This window comes from Microcebus murinus, chromosome 14, assembly GCF_040939455.1.
Source record: "Microcebus murinus isolate Inina chromosome 14, M.murinus_Inina_mat1.0, whole genome shotgun sequence".
Lineage (NCBI taxonomy): Eukaryota > Metazoa > Chordata > Mammalia > Primates > Cheirogaleidae > Microcebus > Microcebus murinus.
In genome coordinates, this window is record NC_134117.1 from 73880887 (window position 1) to 73900061 (window position 19175).

The window sequence follows — 19175 nt, forward strand, 5'->3', positions numbered from 1 at the left end:
TCTTATTTTGGGGGAAACATGGTAGTTGTGACAGAAACCTCCTGGTCTGCAAAGCGCAACTTATGTAATGTCTGGTTCTTGTCCAGGAAAGTTTTCCAATCCCTGGATTAGTTCATTTAATTTATTTATTAGAGTTGTGTCCTATTTTAGATTAATTTTCCTACTTTAAACTAATGAAGATAATCCCCTTTGTTATCTTTTAAAATATTTATTGCTTTGGTTTTCACATTTCTTCCTGTTTAATTGGAATTGATGTTTTACTTTTGTATGAGGTAGATGTCAGATTACTTTTTTCCCATATACGGTTTAACTAGAGTTATTTTTGAAAAGACTATCTTCTCCCCACTGTTTTGTAGTGTGATATGTGTCATAAATTATGTATACATACATGTCTGGGTATTTTTTTGGAATTTTTTTTTCCAGACAGAGTTCTCTGTCGCCCCTGGCTAGAGTGCTGTGGCATCAGCCTAGCTCACGACAACCTCAAATTCCTGGGCTTAAGCAATCCTCCAGCTTCAGTCTCCAGAGGAGCTGGGCCTACAGGTGCATGTCACCACACCTGGCTAATTTTTTTCTATTTTTAGTAGAGATGGGGTCTCACTTTTGCTTATGCTGGTGTTGAACCCCTGACCTCAAGCTGTCCTCCTGCCTTGACCTCCTAGAGTGCTTAGGATAACAGGCCTGAGCCACTGCACCCAGCCATTTTTTTTGGCTCTACTATGTTCCATTGGTTTTTCCCTTCTGTGCCAGTGCCACACTTGGTGAAATGTCTTGATATCTAGTAGTTTAACTGCCAACAGAGTTTTTCTTCTTAAGCAAGATCCTGGTTCTTCCTGGCCTTTTGTATTTCCATATAAATATTGTTAGTATTCATAAAATAATCTACTGGGACTTTTCATTGTGGTTGAATTGAATCCATAAACATATTTGGGAAGAATTGCTTATCTTTTTAATATTGAATCTTCTATGAACAATGGTATATATCCTACATTTATGTCTTGAGTAATTTTTAAAGCTTTTTGTGTAGAGTTCTTGTATACCTATTGTTAGAGTTATTTCTATGTTTGTTAATATATGTATATCTTTTATTGCATTTCCTAATTGCTTGTTGCTAATATATAGAATTTTCTTAATATTATATATTAATGTTGTAGCCAGCAATTTTTCTACACTAATTTGTTATATCAGATAATTTATACAGTAGGTTGGATTTTCTATATATGTGAATATACTGGGAATAATCATACTTAACATTTTCCAATTCTTATGCCTGTTTTTCTTTATTGCACTGCTAGGTCCTCTAATATATAATATTGAGTAGGAGCAAGAGTGGGCTTCCTTGTCTTGATTCTATTCTCAAAGAAAAAACTTACCCTTCAATATGTGATTTTTGTATTTTTTGGCGTTTCTTATCACATCAAGGATGCCCCATTCTATTAGTTATATAAAGTTTTCTTTTAATCGTGAATATCTGTTAAATTTTGTCAAATGATTTTCTACATCTGTTGAGGCCATCAGATGACTTTTATCCATTACTGATTGGTACATTACATTAATTGATTTTCAGATGTAACACTACCTTGGTATTTCTGAAATAAGCCCAACTTGGTCATAGTATGTTACACTTTTATATACTGCTGGGTTTAGTTGTCAATATTTTATTAAGGATTTTTGCATCTATGTCCCTGAGATTGACCTGTTAATTTTTTTTTGATATGTTCTTGTTAGATTTCATTCTCCAGCTTATACCGACTTTATAACATGAATTCTTACATGTTTCATCTTGCTTTTCTCTATGTGATTTTGTTTTAATTTTAGTAGTGTTTCTTTCCTAGGTATTTATTCACCTGTGAGGCCATCTATGCCTGGAATTTTCTTCATAGGAAGACTTTAAATTATAGATTCAATTTTCTTAACTGATATGAGACATTAGGTTTTCTTTTCTTCTTTTTTTTGTTAAATAAGTCTCGGTAAGTTGTATTTTCTTACTAATGTGAATTTTCATAAATTTTCAAACTTATTGGCATCATTGTTCATAATATCTTCTTCATTATGTTTTCATTGAGTGTGGGACCTATAGGGATTTTTTTTCTTCATGTAGGATATTGGTAATGCACTGTTCCTCTGTATGTCATGATCAATCATTCGAGAACATTGTCAGGTCTGTTAGACTTTTTAAAAACAGACTTGGCTTTGTCTTTTTTCTCTGTGTGTGTATATATTTAATTCATTTATGTGTGATCTGTAACATGTCCTTCCTTTGGGTGAAATTTGTTCTTTTTCTAAAAAAGAAGATAGATGGTTACTGATTTTTTTTTTTTTAGCTGTTTTCTAACATGTTATTAAGGACTCATTTCTTTATAAGCATCGGTTTAGCTGTATCTCACATGTTTTGATATGTTGTATTTTTGATAATTCACTTAAAAATATTCTCTAATTTCCAGTTAGATATATATCTCAATTTCTAAACATTGAGGGCTTTTCTAGTTGATCTTTTTGTTACTGATTGCTACCTTAATCCTCCTGTATGACAAGAATATACTCTAAGCTTTCAGATCTTTGGAATTTGTTGAAATATGCTTTGTGACCCAGACTGTGATCTGTTTTGGTACAAAAGGTTCGTGTGAATTGGAAAAGTATGCCTTTTCTGCAATTTTAGGGTGCATTTTTGCCTTTGAAGGTAATATGTCATTTTTTTGGCTGCTTTTAGGTGATTTTCCACTTGTGTTCGTCTTTCATAGTTTTCAGTTTTCTTTTGAAATTTTCTATCTTGCCATCTTTTTTCTTTAGTGATTTTAGTCACAGTTCTGTTAAAGTCTATGTCATGTAATCCAATATTTAGAGCTCTCAAGTGTCTGAACTTACGGTTGAATTTTTCAAAAAATTATTAGGTCATTCTGCAGATATTTTTGAACGCTTACCATGGATTGTTTTAAGTTTTTGGAGCACATACTGTGAACAAGATAATCTGCTGTTCTGCAGCCTGTGTCTCGTTGTTCAAGCTGAATTATTCTTAATAGATTGTAATGGATTGAGTTTGTTAATGTTTTATTTAGAATATTTGCATCAAAATTAAATATGAATTGTTCTTAACCAATATTTTGTTTTGGTATTAAGTTTATGATAATTAATAAACATTTTCCTAGGGTGTGTGTCTTAGTCTGTTATGTCTTGCTAGAAAAGAATACCAGAGAGTGGGTAATTTATAAAGAAAAGAGGTTTATTTTATTTGACTCACGATTCTGATGTCTGGTAAAGTTCAAGATTGGGCATCTGGTGAGGTCCTCTGGTAGAAGGGCAAGGGAGGCCAGCTGTACAGAGATCACATGGTGAGAGAGGGTGCAAGAAAGGGAGCGGGAGTTGCTAGGCTCTTTATAACAATCTGCTCTTTTGGGAACTAATAGAGCGAGAACTTAACATCCCTTTCCCTAGGAGGGCATTAGTCTATTTTGAAGGATCTGCCCCCATGACCCAAACACCTTCCATTAGGCCACACCTCCAACATTGGGATCAAATTTCAACATGAGGTTTGGGGAACAAACATCCAAGTCATAGCAGTATGGAATGTTTAAATTACATGAATTGTTTTACTTAATGGTGGCTATAATTTAATTCTAAAAACATCTGAACTTAGTGATTTTTCCATGGTAGATCTTCAAGATCTTCAGTTGATTATTAAATCATATTTCTAGTTATTGGTCTTTAGACCAATTTTCTATTGCTTTCTAAATCAATGTTGGTAGTTTTTAAAGTTTCTAAAGAAAACATCTATTTCCTGTGGTCTTTCATATAATATTCTCTTTTGTTTTCCTACCTCATGTATTTTCCCCAGTATGTATGTTTTAATCAGAGTATCCTGGTACTTATAGTAGTTTTTTCCATATGAGTTTGGCTTCTTGGTATTTTGTGCCAAAAAAGATGTACATGAATGATTTCTCCTTGAAGAATTGTCTTTGTCATTTAATTTGTTTGGTCCTCAGTGTTACCTTATCGGATGTAATTATAGCCAATCTTGCTTATATTTTCTGCATATGTGGTATTTGTTACTTTATTTTCAGATTTTCCTGATCTTTTCTTGTAAGGAACTTTTAGCTGGTTTTGTTTTAAAGTCAATTATTTCTGTCATTGATAAGAAATTTAACACATTCATATGCCCCCTTATAGCTTAGTGTTTTGGGTTTTTTGTATAGCTTAGTTTACTATATATCTAAGATACATAGTTTGTTTGACAATGTATGTTTTACTTTATGTTATAGTTTTTATCATACTTCCTCTGTTTCTTTTGTGCTGCTGGTGAAATTTCTTTCTTTTTTTTTTTTTTTAATTGGTAGATTGCTGGTTTTCTGTTCTGATGTAATATGTTACTAATTGTTACAATTAGTAATAGATTTATTTATTAACATATCTATGTTAAATAGTGTTTTCTTATCAAGGTCTTTTGATTGCCCATTTTTCCTGTTTCATCCCACCTAGAAAAAAACTTCAACTCTTTTGTCATCTGTTATTGAAACTTAAATGCAGAGAATCAGTGACGCAATCACTTTTGTGTCAGGCTTCTTAATTTCAATATATATTAGACCCATCTGCATTGCTGTGTGTACCAGTAGTTCATTCCTTGTACTGCTACATGGTATTCCATTGCATGAAAATAGTATAATTTACCCATTTTCCTCTTGACAGGTGTTTAATTATTTTTTCGTACTTAGTAGTTTTTTAGTTTACTATTTCGTATTTTTGTAGTGTTCACTCTGGATATTACAATATCATTCTTATTTTTGTCTACCTTACATTAGTACTTTACCACTTCACAGATATTGCAAGAATCTTAAAAATTTAATTTCTTTGTTCCCTAAACTATACTTTTTGCTAGTGTTGTGACTTACTTTGCTTTTATGTGTGCTGTAGATTCCAAAAGACATTACTATAGGTACATTAAATTTCCTTTTCATTTTTCTTCATTCTATCCTGTTTTGGGATTTTATCAAGTATCATTTTCCTTCAGCTTAAAGAACTATGGTATTTCTTGTTATCTGTGTGTACTGTTGTCAGTTTTTTCAGCCTTTATTTGGAAAATATATTCATTTTAAAAGAGTATCTTTGTAGGATTTAGAATTTTCTAGTGACATTTTTTAGCTGTTTTTTATAGCAACTGCCTGTTCAAATTTTTGCTCAGTCTTCTGACTTCCCAGTTTTGCGATTGAGATGGCCTGCCTTTTTTTTTTTTTTTATTAATTTTAGAATTTTTTTTCTATGCTAGAGATAAATGGGTTAATTTCTATGTTAGGGCTACATTTCTTTCTCTGCTAGGGATCTGAGTTCTTCGATACATGTATTCTGAATACATATATCTGTATATGTATTCTGAATACATTCATATATATATATACATATGTCTGAATATCTTCTCCCAATCTATGGGTTATACTTTTATTCTTTTCTTGTCTTTTTATAAAGACAGGTTATTAATTTTAATAGAGTATGGTTAATATATTTTGTGTCTGTTTAAGAAATCTTTGCCTGTCTTGAAGTCATGCAGAAAAATTTCTTACAGCATTTTTGAAAAATTTACTTTGCAAATTTAGGTGTATACACTCTATAAGGTGGGTTTCTGCTTACACTTAAGATAGCAATAAATACTCATTAAACTATCACTATTTATTGAAATGACTGTTCTTGTCACCCTTGTTATGAATCAAGTGGCCATATAGGTGTGGGTCTGTTTGGGGGCTCTCTTTTGTTGATACATTTGAAAGTCTTTATGCCTGTATCACAATACCTTAATTATTATAGAAATACCTAAGATTTGCTTTATTGAACTTGCAACCAGTTTCTAAAACTGTACTTTTATTGAATTTTCTGTGTATATAATTGTTTAACCTTATTACTGTAAGAACTTTAGAAAATGTTGAATAAAGTTGGAAATAGCAGGCAGGTATCCTTCTCTTAGTCCTGTTTTTAAGTTGAACATTTTCCATATTTCACCACTATGACATTTGCTGTTAGGTATATGTAGACATCCTTTGTCACATTGAGGAAATTCCTTTTCATTCCTAATTTGCCAAGAGTTTTTAAGCAGGCTTTGATATGATCATATAATCATCTCTTAGTTTTTACAACTATTTGTTATTATTTTTATTTCCACCTTTCCAAAAGTTGCTTCATGGTCTTCATGGCCTATTTCTGTGCTGTGCGAATCGGTTAAAACGTGATTTTCCCCCAGGTTCCATTCTTGATTATTTTTTCTAAGTTCTCTGACAACCTTCTGATTTACCATTGATAAGCTTCTAACACCACCAGGTTATTAGTGTTTCTGAAATCCTTATTTTTTCATTTTTGACCTCCAGTATTATGCTTCAAAATTTATGTGAGACCTGTCTTGCTGAAATACTGTGTCCAATCTATTTCACCCTATTTACCCCAAATGTCCCTGGCTGGCTTTGTGACCCTGGTATCTGTGTAGCTGTTCCTGTGGATAGCCTGAGAAACATTTCCTTTCTGCCTAGTGAATTGGTGACCATGTTTTATTGCTCTGTCTCTTATTGTCAGTGCCCTGTTTGCAGCCCACTTTTCTACTGTAGAACTTGATGTAAGTGGTGCTGTTTTGTTCTTAGCTGTCCCTTCCCTTTCTCAAGAGAATTGATCCTATAAATAAATACCTGGTCGCGTGATTTCAGTATATGCTCATGTCTGTTTCTTGGCTCTCCTTTTTCATAGCAGTGATCCCTAAAAGAGGCATGCACCTAGAAGATGTCCAAAATGATCCAATTGGATATCTTCTGTACACTCTAACTCTTTCCATTTTCTATGCATCTTTATTATTGTCCCTGAATTGAAGGTTAGAACCTAGAATATGTATTGAAATAAAATATTGGGCTGATTTTCTCCAGTTCTGAATCTAAGTGAGAATTAAATTAAATTAAATTAAATTAAAATTCATAGTAAATGTACTGACAGTTTATTTCTGTGATTTATAAATATACACTGTAGTGCTTAATAATCTTGAAAATGGTAAATGATAACTACTTTGGAGACTAATTAGCCTTAGATGACTCTGTAACCCATTCCCTAAATGACAGCACTAGGCCGTGTTCTCATCTGCTGTGCTGTTTGTCCTTTTGCTGATTTCTTGAGTGTGTTAGAGGCCACCCCCTTGCCTTTGCTTGTGTGGTGGTGCCATGCTTAGGAAGAACACAGTATAGTGAAAATTCAGCCAACAGCTGTATTTCCTCAGTGAAGCTCAAAATAGAACTAATTTTGCTCCTTCTTTATTGTATTGGTCTAGGGTGTACTTTCACCATAGTACTTGTAACATATTACTGCATATATTTTCTTACCAGATTGTATATTCCTTGATTTTTATTAATCTTAGTATTTCTAATAAGTATAATTGTTCCAGATACATTGTGGGGACTTGATAATTTTTTTTAATGAATCAGTAGCTTAATGCAATGGCTGATTATTTGTTATGATTTCTCTTTTTCCCCACAGTATTAGTATAAATCAATACAAATATTTTGTAAACCATTTTGGTAATCTGTGAACAATAATCACGGTAAAGATTAGTCCTGTACATCTCTTTCCATGTCACCTAATTCTGAGTATTTCAGATTGAACAGAAATTCCAGGGATCATTGTCATTTAAGGATGTGACTGTGGGCTTCACCCAGGAGGAGTGGGAACACCTGGACCCTGGTCAGAAATCTCTGTATAGGGACGTGATGCTGGAGAACTACAGCAACTTGGTCTCAGTAGGTAAGGCCCGTTTACTATGTATCTCTAAACAGCATTTTTCATTCTTTTGCTTATGAAGCCCATGGGCACTCTGTAGTTTAATGATATTTAAAATTATGAAAATGAGTGTGGATGGATCACCTTTGACCACCAGAAGAGTCATATGTTCACCTCTCCAGTGAAATGTTCTAGTGGCATCATCACTGAGCAGCTCCAGAAGCTTCTCCCTCCTTCAGTGGCCATGAAGTCTAGACTGCTTGGTTTAGTCCTAAATTATTTCCTGTTAACAGGGTATTGTGTTACCAAACCAGAGGTGATCTTCAGGCTGGAGCAAGGGGAGGAACCATGGATACTCAAGGAAGAGTCCTCAAGCCAGAGCTACCCAGGTGAGTTAATGTGAAATGTACAGATTAACATCGGGGATTTATTATTTCCCTGTAGTTTATTCAGAGGTTGTCACCTGTGAGACGTTTTTCAAGAGTATCTCTTTAGAGGTCCTAAACCTTGGAAGTAACTGAGAATATTGATTTCTAAATGAAACCTCCAATTAGCACTCTCACAAAAAATGTTCTCCTTTTTGATTTTTTTTTAATATTTACCATTCTTATACCTGCCTATAGTGCAATCTCACATCTTTACTATTGTTTTTCTTGGTTACTCTCTGTTTATCAAAGCAATTGAGTTGCCTACCTTATCTCCATTGTCCTGCATTTCTTTTTTGTCAGACATTCTTCTATATACTCAGTTTCTGACTCAGTAGGTGAATTTTGAGTATTTGCTATATGCCAGTCATTTTCTAAGTAGTAAAAAAAAAAAAAGAAACCCTTAAGTGAGTTTATACAGGTAGCCCTAAACACATAAATTCATATTTATATTTGTGTGTATTAAATACTCTGTGGTGTTAAAGACTATCAAAGAAATTAAATAAGGTTAGATTGATAATAGAGTGTGCTACTTTAAGAACAACAGGGAACTCTGAATGAGTTCAACATTAGGGTAGAAATTTGAATGAAATGACTATGAGCTGTGAGGATTCTGCCTCTTTTTAGCTGGGGTAACAGCAGCTGGTAGCCCTGGGTAGGAATATGCCCTATAGTTTTGAGGAATAATAAGAAAGTCACAGTGGCTGAAGGAGAGTGGTTGAAAGGAGGAGGGGAAGACAGTGATGTCAGAGAGGCAGCTAGAGTCCAAAGGCAAGAGTATCATAAGCCTTACTAAATAAGTTCATATTATTATTGATTTAGTGGTAGATTTTCAGCAAATGAGCAATGTCTGATTTATGTTTGTACAAGATTGTTCTCATCTCTATAGGGAAAATATTGGAAAGGGAATAAGGGCATAGAGACTCATTAAGGAATATTTACCTTAAATGTAAATGATCAAAATACACTAATTAAAATACAAATTGGCAGTATTGATAAAGCAAAAAACATGATTTCAAAATGTTATCTATTGGAAACTCATAGTTAACAACATAGGTTGATAAAAAATAGAGAAAGATATACCATACATATATTAATCAAAACAAAGTAAGGATGGCCCTCTTAATAGCAGATTAAATAGACTCCAGAGTAAAGAAAATTATTAGACAAAAAGAACATTATATAATTATAAAAGGATCAATCCAGCAAAAATGCTGCGATCCTAAATGTGTCCGCACCAAACAAGAACCTCAGAGTACACGAAACATCAACCAAAAGGATTGAAGCAAAATTTATAGTACAGTGCCCGATAACAATAGAATATACTTTTTTCTCAAGTGCCCATGGAACATTCCAGAAGATAGACAGATTGATAGATCTTGAGCCATAAACAAACCTCAACAGATTTATTTAGTTTTAAAAAAATTCGGTACACTTAGGGGGTACAAATGTTTTGTACTACTTGGATGTATTGTATTATGCTGAAGCCAGGGCTTTTAGTGTACCTGTCACCAGAGTAGGATAGATTGTACCTGATAGGTAGTGTTTTATCTTTTGGCCTCTGCTCTCCATCCCCCCTTTTCAGTTTCCAATGCTTGTTACATCATTTTATAACCATGTATACACATTGTTTACTTCCTGCTTACAAGTGAGAACATGTGGTATTTGTTTTTCCATTCCTGAATTACTTCACTTAGGATAATGGTCTCCAGTTTCATCCAAATTGTGGCAGAAGACATCATTTCATTCGTTTTTATGGCTGAGTAGTACTCCATGGGTGTACACACACACACACACACACACACACACACACACACACACACACAGTTTTCTTTATTGATTTATCAGTTGATGGGCACTTAGGTTGATTCCATATCTTTGCAGTTGTGAATTGTGGTGTAGTAAACATTCAGTTGCAGATGTCTCTTTGATATAATTACTTCTTTTCCTTTAGGTAGAAATCCTAGTGGGATCGAATGGTAGGTGTGCTTTTAGTTCTTTGAGGAATCTCCATACTGTTTTCCATAGAGGTTATACTAGCTTACATTTTCACCAACAGTGTATAAGCATTCTCTTTTCATCTCATCCACACCAATATCTGTTGTTTGTTGACTTTCTAATATCCATTTTGACAGGGATAAAGCCATATCTCATTGTGATTTTAATTTGCATTTCCCTGATGATTCATGATATTGAGCTTTTTTTTCATATGTTCATTGGCCATTTGTATATCTTCTTTTGAAAACAGTCTGTTCCTGTCTTTTACCCACTTTTGGATGGGATTATTTGTTTTTTTCTTGTGATTTGTTTGAATTCTTTTTAGATTGTGTATATTAGTCCTTTGTCGGATGTATAGTTTATGAATATTTTCTCCTATTCTGTAAGTTGCCTATTCAGTTGATTTTTTTTCCTTAACTTTTTAGTTTAATTAAGGCCAATTTATTTATTTTTGTTGTTTCTGTATTTGCTTTTGGAGTCTTATTCATAAATTCTTTGCCTAGGCCGATGTCCAGAAGAGTTTCCTACTTTTTCTTCTAGGATTTTTATGGTTTTAGGTCTTATATTTAAGTCTTTGATCCATCTTGTTAATTTTTGTGTATGGTAAGAGATAAGGATCCATCTTCATTCTTCTACATGTGGCTCTCCAATATTCCCAGCATTATTTATGGAATCAGGGGTGTCCTTCCCCCAGTGTATGTTTTTGTCTGCTTTGTCAAAAATCAGTTGGTTGTAGCTGTATGGTTTTATTTCAGGGTTCTCTATTCTGTTCCATTGGTCTATTTGTCTACCTTTATACCAATATCATGCTGTTTTGGTTATCATAGCCTTGTAAAATTTGAAGTCCGGTAATGTGAGGCCTACAGATTTGTTCCTTTTGCTTAGGATTGCTTTGGCTATTTGGGCTCTTTTTTGATTCCATATGAAATTTGGAATTGTTTTTTTCTAGTTCTGTGAAAAATGATGTTGGTATTTTAATGGGAATTGCATTGAATCTGTAAACACTTTGGACGTTATGTACATTTTAATAATATTGATTCTTCCAAATCATGAGCATGGGAAGTTTTTCCATTTGTGTCATCTATGGTTTCTTTCATCAGTGTTTTGTAATTCTTATAGAGATCTTTCATCTCTTTGATTAAGTATATTCCTAGATATTTTCTTTGCAGCTATTGTAAATGATATTAGGTTCATGATTTAACTCTCAGCTTGACTGTTATTAGTGTATAGAAATGGTTACTGATTTGTATATGTTAATTTTGTAACCTGAGACTTCACTGAATTTCTTTATCAATTCCAGGAGTCTTTTGGAGGAGTCTTTAGGATTTTCAACAGTTTTAAAAGAACTGAAATCATACCGAGTGTGTTTTCTGGCCATAATAAAATCAAATTATGATTCAGTAATAGAAAGATAATAGGAAAATATCCATTCAATGGAATATTAAGCAACAAACTTCTAAATAGTGCATGGATCAAAGAAGCGTTTCAAAAGAAATTTTAAAAATGCATAGAACTGAGTGAAAATAAGGATGCAACGTATCAGTGTATGTTGGAAATAGCTAATTTTCTGATAGAGAAATTTATATCCCTAAATGCTAACACAGAAAAGATGAAAGGTGTCAACATGTAATTAACCTTCTATTTTAAGAAAGTAGAAGAAAATAAAATCTCTGCAAGCAGAAGGAAGGAAATAAAGCTAAAGCAGAAATCAGTGAAAATGAAAATTAGAGAACAGTAGAGAAAACTAATGAAACACGTGGTTCTTTGAAAAAATCAGTAAAATTGATAAACCTCTAGCAATATTGACAAAAATATGAAAAAGACATCACCAATATCAGGAAAGAAACAAGGAATATCACACCAGCATCCAGTAAGAGGATAACAAAGCAATATTGTCGGCAACTTTATGCTCATAAATTTTACAACATAGACAAAATGTACCAGTTCTTCAAGAGCCACAACACTATCAAAAGTCAGTCAGGGCCAGACGCCGTGGCTCACGAGTGTAATCCTAGCACTCTGGGAGGCTGAGGTGGGCAGATTCCTCAAGGTCAGGAGTTCGAGACCAGCCTGAGCAAGAGTGAGACCCCATCTTTTACTAAAAATAGAAATTAATTGGCCAACTAAAAATATATAAAAAATTTAGCCAGGCATGGTGGCACATGTCTGTAGTCACAGCTACTTGGGAGGCTGAGGCAGAAGGATTGATTGAGCCCAGGAGTTTGAGGTTCCTGTGAGCTAAGCTGAGGCCACGGCATTCTAGCTGGGGCAACAGAGTGAGACTCTTTCTCAAAAAAACAAAAAACTCAGGGTGATACAGATAATTTGAATGGTCCATAGGTTGTCATAAAGGTTGACATAGATAACTTGAATCAAATAAATTAAGTTTAAAATCAAAAGCTCTAGAAAAAGCAATCTTCCAGCACAAGAGAATTGTAGTTTTCACTATTCTACCAAACATTTAAACAAGAATTGATGATTTTACATAACGTGTTAAGACAATAGAGGAAGACACAGATATATGACAAAATTCCTGTTTGTGATAATAATTCTGCAAACTAGAAATAAACAGGACTTCCTTAGCTTGATCAAAGAACATCTCCAAAAAAAATCTACAGCAAATATCATATTTACTGAATGCTTTCCCTGTAAAACACTAAATACTTTCCCTGTAGATCTGGGCACAAGTGAAGGATGTTTGCTCTCACCATTCTTACTCAGTATAGTACTGTAACTTCTAACAAACACAATAAGGCAAGAAAAAAAAGAGAATGTGTACAGACTGAGAGAAGAAATAAAACTGTCCATATTTCCACATGATGAAGTAATTCCATGTGTAGAAAATGCCAAGGAATCTTACTTTGTTTTTTTATTTAAAAAAGAAAAAAGAATTTGAAAGAAGCAAAACCTAAGAAATTCCAAATGGATCTAGATATTGCTTTAAGAGATGGTGAAAATTAAAATATAAATGACAAAGATTTATATAATAAAAATATTTTTATATGTAACCCCTTTATAATACTTGAACATGATATTAAATGTATGTTTCATTTTTGAACCTAAGTATTGCTTAAACATATTAGTAATAATTTCAGTTGGTAAGGCCTTAGCAGAGCAAAGTTTCTCCAAACTGAAATTAAGTTTTTAATTTTTATTTTGTTTTCCTTTATTTTGTCTTTTATTTTTTTATTTTACCGTATTATGGGGGGTACAGGTGTTAAGGTTACATATATTGCCCATGCCCTCCTCCCCCCCCCCAGTAAGAGCTTCAAGCGTGTCCATCCCACAAATGTTGCATATCTTACTCGCTGTAAGATATCTATCCTCTCCTCCCCCCTCCCACCCTTCCAACAGCCGATAAATGTTACTCCTATATGTCCACTTAGATGTTGATCCGTTAATACCAATTTGCTGATGAGTACATGTGGTGCTGGTTTGTCCATTCTTGAGATACTTCACTTAGTAGAATGGGTTCCAGCTGTATCCAGGAATCTACAAGAGGTGCTAAATCACCATTGTTTCTTAAAGCTGAGTAGTATTCCATGGTATACATATACCACATTTTATTGATCCACTCAGAATTGATGGGCACGTGGGTTGTTTCCACAGCTTTGCAATTGTGAATTGTGCTGCTATAAACATTCAAGTCCAGGTGTCTTTTTCATAAAGTGACTTTTGATCTTCTGGGTAGATGCCCAGTAGTGGAATTGCTGGATCAAATGGTAGATCTACTTGTATCGCTTTGAGGTATCTCCATATTGCTTTCCACAAAGGTTGAACTAGTTTGCAGTCCCACCAGCAGTGTAGGAGTGTTCCTCTCTCTCTGCATCCACGCCAGCATTTGTTGTTTGGGGACTTTTGGATAGAGGCTATTCTCATTGGAGTTAAGTGATATCTCATTGTGGTTTTGATTTGCATTTCCCTGATGATTAGAGATGTTGAACATATTTTCATATGTTTGTTGGCCATTATTCTGTCTTCTTTTGAGAAGTTTCTGTTCATGTCCTTTGCCCATTTTTTGATAGGGTGGTTTGATTTTTTCTTGCTGATTTTCCTGAATTCTAAATAGATTCTAGTTATCAGCCTTTTATCAGATGTTTAGCTTGCAAAAATTTTCTCCCATTCTGTGGGTTGTCTATTTGCTCTGTTGACAGTTTCTTTTTGGCTGTGCAGAAGCTTTTTAATTTGATCAGGTCCCAATTGTTTATTTTTGTTGCTGTTGTGATTGCCTTTGGGATCTTCTTAAATTCTTTGCGTAGGCCAATGTCTACAAGAGTATTTCCAACATTTTCCTCTCGCATTCTAATAGTTTCACACTTAAGGTTCAAGTCTGTTACCCAGCGTGAATTGATTTTTGTGAGAGGTGAAAGGTGTGTGTCTTGTTTCAGTCTTCTACATGTGGCTATCCAGTTTTCCCAGCGCCATTTATTGAATAAGGATCCTTTTCCCCAGTGTATGTTTTTGTCTGCTTTGTCGAAGATTAGTTGGCTATATGAGGATGGTTTTATATCTGGGTTCTCTGTTCTGTTCCACTGGTCAATGTCCCTGTTCTTGTGCCAGTAAAAAGCTGTTTGACTGTAACCTTGTAGTATAGTTTGAAGTCTGGTAAATTGATACCTCCTATTTTGTTTTTATTGCATAGGATTGATTTTGCTATATGGGGTCTTCTCTGGTTCCATACAAAGCGTAAAATTTTTTCTATATCTGTGAAAAATGATGATGGCATTTTGATAGGGATTGTGTTGACTCTGTAGGTCACTTTGGGTAGTATAGACATTTTAACAATGTTGATTCTGCCGACCCATGAGCATGGCATATTCTTCCCTCTGTTTACGTCCTCTGCTATTTCCTTCTTCAGTGTTTCATAGTTCTCCCTGTAGAGGTCTTTCACCTCCTTAGTTAAATATATTCCAAGGTACTTTATTTTCGTTGTTGCTATTTTGAAGGGAATTGAGTCTTTGGTTTGGTTCTCACTTTTACTGTTGTCGGCGTATATGAATGCCTCTGATTTCTGTGTATTGATTTTGTATCCTGAGACTTTACCAAATTCATTTATCGGATCAAGGAGTCTCATGGTTGAATCCGTGGGGTTTTCTAGGTATAATATCATGTCATCAGCAAAGAGTGAGAGTTTGATCTCTTCTGCTCCCATTTGGATGCCCTTAATTCCACTCTCTTGTCTGATTGATGTAGCGAGGACTTCCAGCACTATGTTGAACAGAAGTGGAGATAGTGGGCAACCCTGTCTTGTTCCAGTTCTAAGTGGGAATGCTTTCAATTTTTCCCCATTCAGTATGTTATTTGCTGTGGGTTTGTCATATATGGCTTGTATCATTTTTAGGTAAGCCCCATCCATGCCTGTTTTGTTGAGCATTCTTATCATAAAAGGGTGTTGAATTTTGTCAAATGCTTTCTCTGCGTCTATTGAGAGGATCATATGGTCTTTGTTTTTGCTTCTGTTTATATGCTTCTTTCCACCCTCCCCAACTCTGTGGCTGCTCCTGGGCTTCTGCCAGCAGGCCAGACCTCACACCACTGGGCCTCCCCTGGCTGCGATGCCAGCTGGGATGTTCCCTTTGCAGGAACGCCACCTGGGCTGGGCATACGGCCTCCCTTTGGGAGGAGGGTTGCCCTCTAGGACGCTGATCTGCCCCTGAAGGCACACACACCTCAGTAGGCTGTTCGTGTATATCCCTTCTGTGCCCTGGGCAATGCGAGATCTGGGTGCATGGGATCTGGTCTGCAGGTCTGACCTCTGGGCCCCAGAGTTCAAACTATATCCCCACCAGGGAGAGGAGTTCCAGTCCCAATTCACCCACGGGGAGCCCAAGCTGGGTCTGTGTCTCTCAGCCTCAGGGCTTGCCCTGTTCTCCTGGGATCACCGTGCCAGCAGCACCTGGGAGGACTGGCAGGTAAGGAGCTCACCGTTCTGAGTTCCCCTCAGTCAGCTGTATGGCCCCCAAAGTGAAGGCCCCGTTCCATGGAGGTGCCTCTGGATGGTGGCTATATTGTCCCTCTCGGCAGCTGCAGACAGGGTCGGGGGAGAGGGGATGGAGGCAATATGGTGCCTGCCGCGCGGCTCTGGTCTGTGCACAGGGAAGTGCCCTGCAGGAGTTGGGAGCCTGGTGCCGCGTCCACTATAGGCTTACCACTCACTGGCAGTGGCCATCTCTGGGCTGGTGTTCGCAGGTCTCTCCACCTGCTGGGGAACCCACCAACAGTCCGAGATGCAAGGGAGGGGAATTTAACTTCTCCACCTACCCTTGCCGCTGGTCTCCAGGCTTCTCTGGAGGTCTCTGCTTCCAGTCCTCCTCCGTAACCTCCTCCCATGGAGTCTCCCGTGATCTCAGGTACCCCTCCTTCCCACCCTCATCTGACGTATGCTTGTCTGCTTGCTTATTTCTTCTAATTTTTGCTAGAATCTGTCTTTTCTGCAGAGATACTGTGTCTGGCAGTGTTTCTCGTCTGCCATCTTGATCTTCCAAGGAATCTTATTTTAGAAAACCTCCCAGAACTAGTGAATAATTTTCACAAAGTGTCAGGATATAAGATGAATACACATATAATCAGTCCGTTTCTCTTCACTTATAAAGAACACATGGAAACACCACTTATTCCATATAAATTATTACATATAAAATAAAATAACTTTGGTGTATAAATTTAAGAAATATTAACATATGGATAGGACCTTTATGCTGAAAATGACAAAATGCTGATGAAAGAAATGAAGGAATACCTAAGTAAATGAAGACACTGGTCACTTTATGGATTGAAAGAATCAACATAGTAAATATGTCAGTTCTCTCCAAATTGATCTATAGGCCTAATGTCATTTCTGTCAAAATCCCAGTAAGGGTTTTTGGACCTAAATAGCCTCCTTCCAAGATTTATATAAATAGGCAAAGGAACTAGATATATCTGAAACAATTTTGAAAAAGAGAGTAGTGAAGTTGGAGGATTATAGTAGTCTCCCCTTATCTATGGTTTTGTTTTCTGCAGTTCTGCAGAGTTCAATCCATTCACATTTAAAGTAATTGCTGATAAGGAAGCACTTTGTCCATATTATTTGTTTTCTGTATGTGTTACGCCTTTTTTTTTATCCCATATTTCCTTTATTACTGCCTTTTTTGTGTTCACTTGATTGTTGTAGTGAGTCATTTTCACTGTCTTCTCATTTACTTTGTATATACTTTTTAGATGTTGTCTTTGGGGGATCACATTTAGCATCCTGAGTTTAGAACAGTCTAGTTCGAAAAGATTACACCTTAACTTCAGTAGCATATGAAAATTCTTGCTTCTACACAGCATCCCTTTCCCCTTTATGTTGTCATTGTCACAGATTACATCTCTATACATTGTGTACCCAGTAATGTCAATTTATATTTGGTTTTTACCATTTGTCTTTTGAGTTCTATTACGTAGTTAACATTATTGGAGATCTTTATTTATTCATCTGGATTTGAGTCTAGTGTTCTTTCATTTCATTCTGAAGGATACGTGTTATCATTTCTTACTTGGCAGGTCTAGTAGTAACAAACTCACTTAGCATTTGTTTATCTGGGAATGTCTTCATTTCTTTCATTTTAAGGACAGCTTTACCAGGTACAGAATTCTCTGATGATGGTTATTTTCTTTCAGCAATTTAAATATGCTATCCCACTGTCTCCTGGCTTTCATTTGATTTCTGATGAGAAATCATCTGTTAATCTTATCCAGGATTCCTTGTACAAGTAAAAATGCCACAAAACTTTCCTACCATCCTGAAGTTCTCTTTCCTGATTTAGCATTCACTTGGTTACTGTCAATTTTTGATTATTTTCCAGAGTTCTAAGTTGGTTTTTATAGTTTCTCCTCATTTTTTGATGTTTCTATGGGGAGTTAAGCTTGGAATCGCCTACTCCACCAACTGGTGATGTCACTCAACAATGTTAACTGAGTGGACCTGTTGTCCATTGTTCCACAGCAAAGATAATTTTGAGATATGCAAGGAAACAGGACTCATACACAGGAGTAGCAGCATGGCATTGGTAACTGCTTGTACATGAACTCAGAAGTTCGATTTAGTAGATATCAAAAGCAACTGCCATAGATATTTTTTAACTGCCATAGATTATTTCTAAGGAAATGATGTGTAAATGATTAAAGGAAAGTATAATAATAATGAATAAAATAGAAATTTTAGTAAAGATGTAGAAAATGTAAAAAAGAATCAAGTGGAAATACTGCAGTAGAAAAGTACAGTAACCAAAATGAAACATTTAATTAAGATGAATGGTAAATTTGAGTTGGCAGGACAATTACTAATCAGGTGCAGATCAGTGTAGATTGTGCAGTTTGAAGAAGAGCCAGTAAAGTAATGAAGAAAAATGAACAAAACCTTAGAGAAATACAGTATCATTAGGTACACCAACATAGGCACAATTGATATAAGATAATGAGGAAGACAAAGGGAAAGGAAAACTATTTGAAGAAATCTCTGAAAACATCTAAAATTTGTTGAACGCCAATCTACCCATCCAGGAAGCTCAGCAAACTCATAGGAGGATAAATGCAAAGAGCCTTACACCCAGACACATCATAATGAAAATATTTTCATCATGCACTTACTTATATTACCAAAATAAGAGTAACACTGAGTTCTCACTTATGACAGTGGAGATCAGAATTCACACGGCTGAATGAAAACTTTACCAAGAATCTTATATTCAGCAAAATTATCTTTCAATAAGTACAACAAAATAAAGAAAATATACAGATAATTCATTGCTAGCAGGCATGCCTTATAAACATGATAGTACAAGTGCTGATGAGGATGTGGAGAAACTGGATTGTTCATACATTTTTGGTGGTATTATAAAATAGTACAGTCATTCTGGAAAATGGTTTGTCAATTCCTGTTTGTGTGTGTGTGCCAATTTCTTTTAAAACTAAATATACACTTAGCATATGACCCACTAGTTGTACTCTTAGGCATTTATTTATGCTTGAGAAATTAAAATTTATTTAAAGAAAAAATGAAAA

General features: G+C 35.3%; 1 protein-coding gene across 2 annotated transcripts in view; it reads left to right on the top strand.

Moving 5' to 3' along the window:
• The window catches only part of LOC105879014 (uncharacterized), a 56706-nt gene that overhangs the window by 11520 nt on the left and 26011 nt on the right, over window positions 1-19175 (top strand). For both annotated transcript variants that reach the window (XM_012778961.3, XM_012778967.3), the window contains exons 3-4: window positions 7608-7752; window positions 8022-8117. In XM_012778961.3, the coding sequence (XP_012634415.2) occupies window positions 7608-7752; window positions 8022-8117 (241 nt within the window). The remainder of the gene's footprint in view (window positions 1-7607; window positions 7753-8021; window positions 8118-19175) is intronic.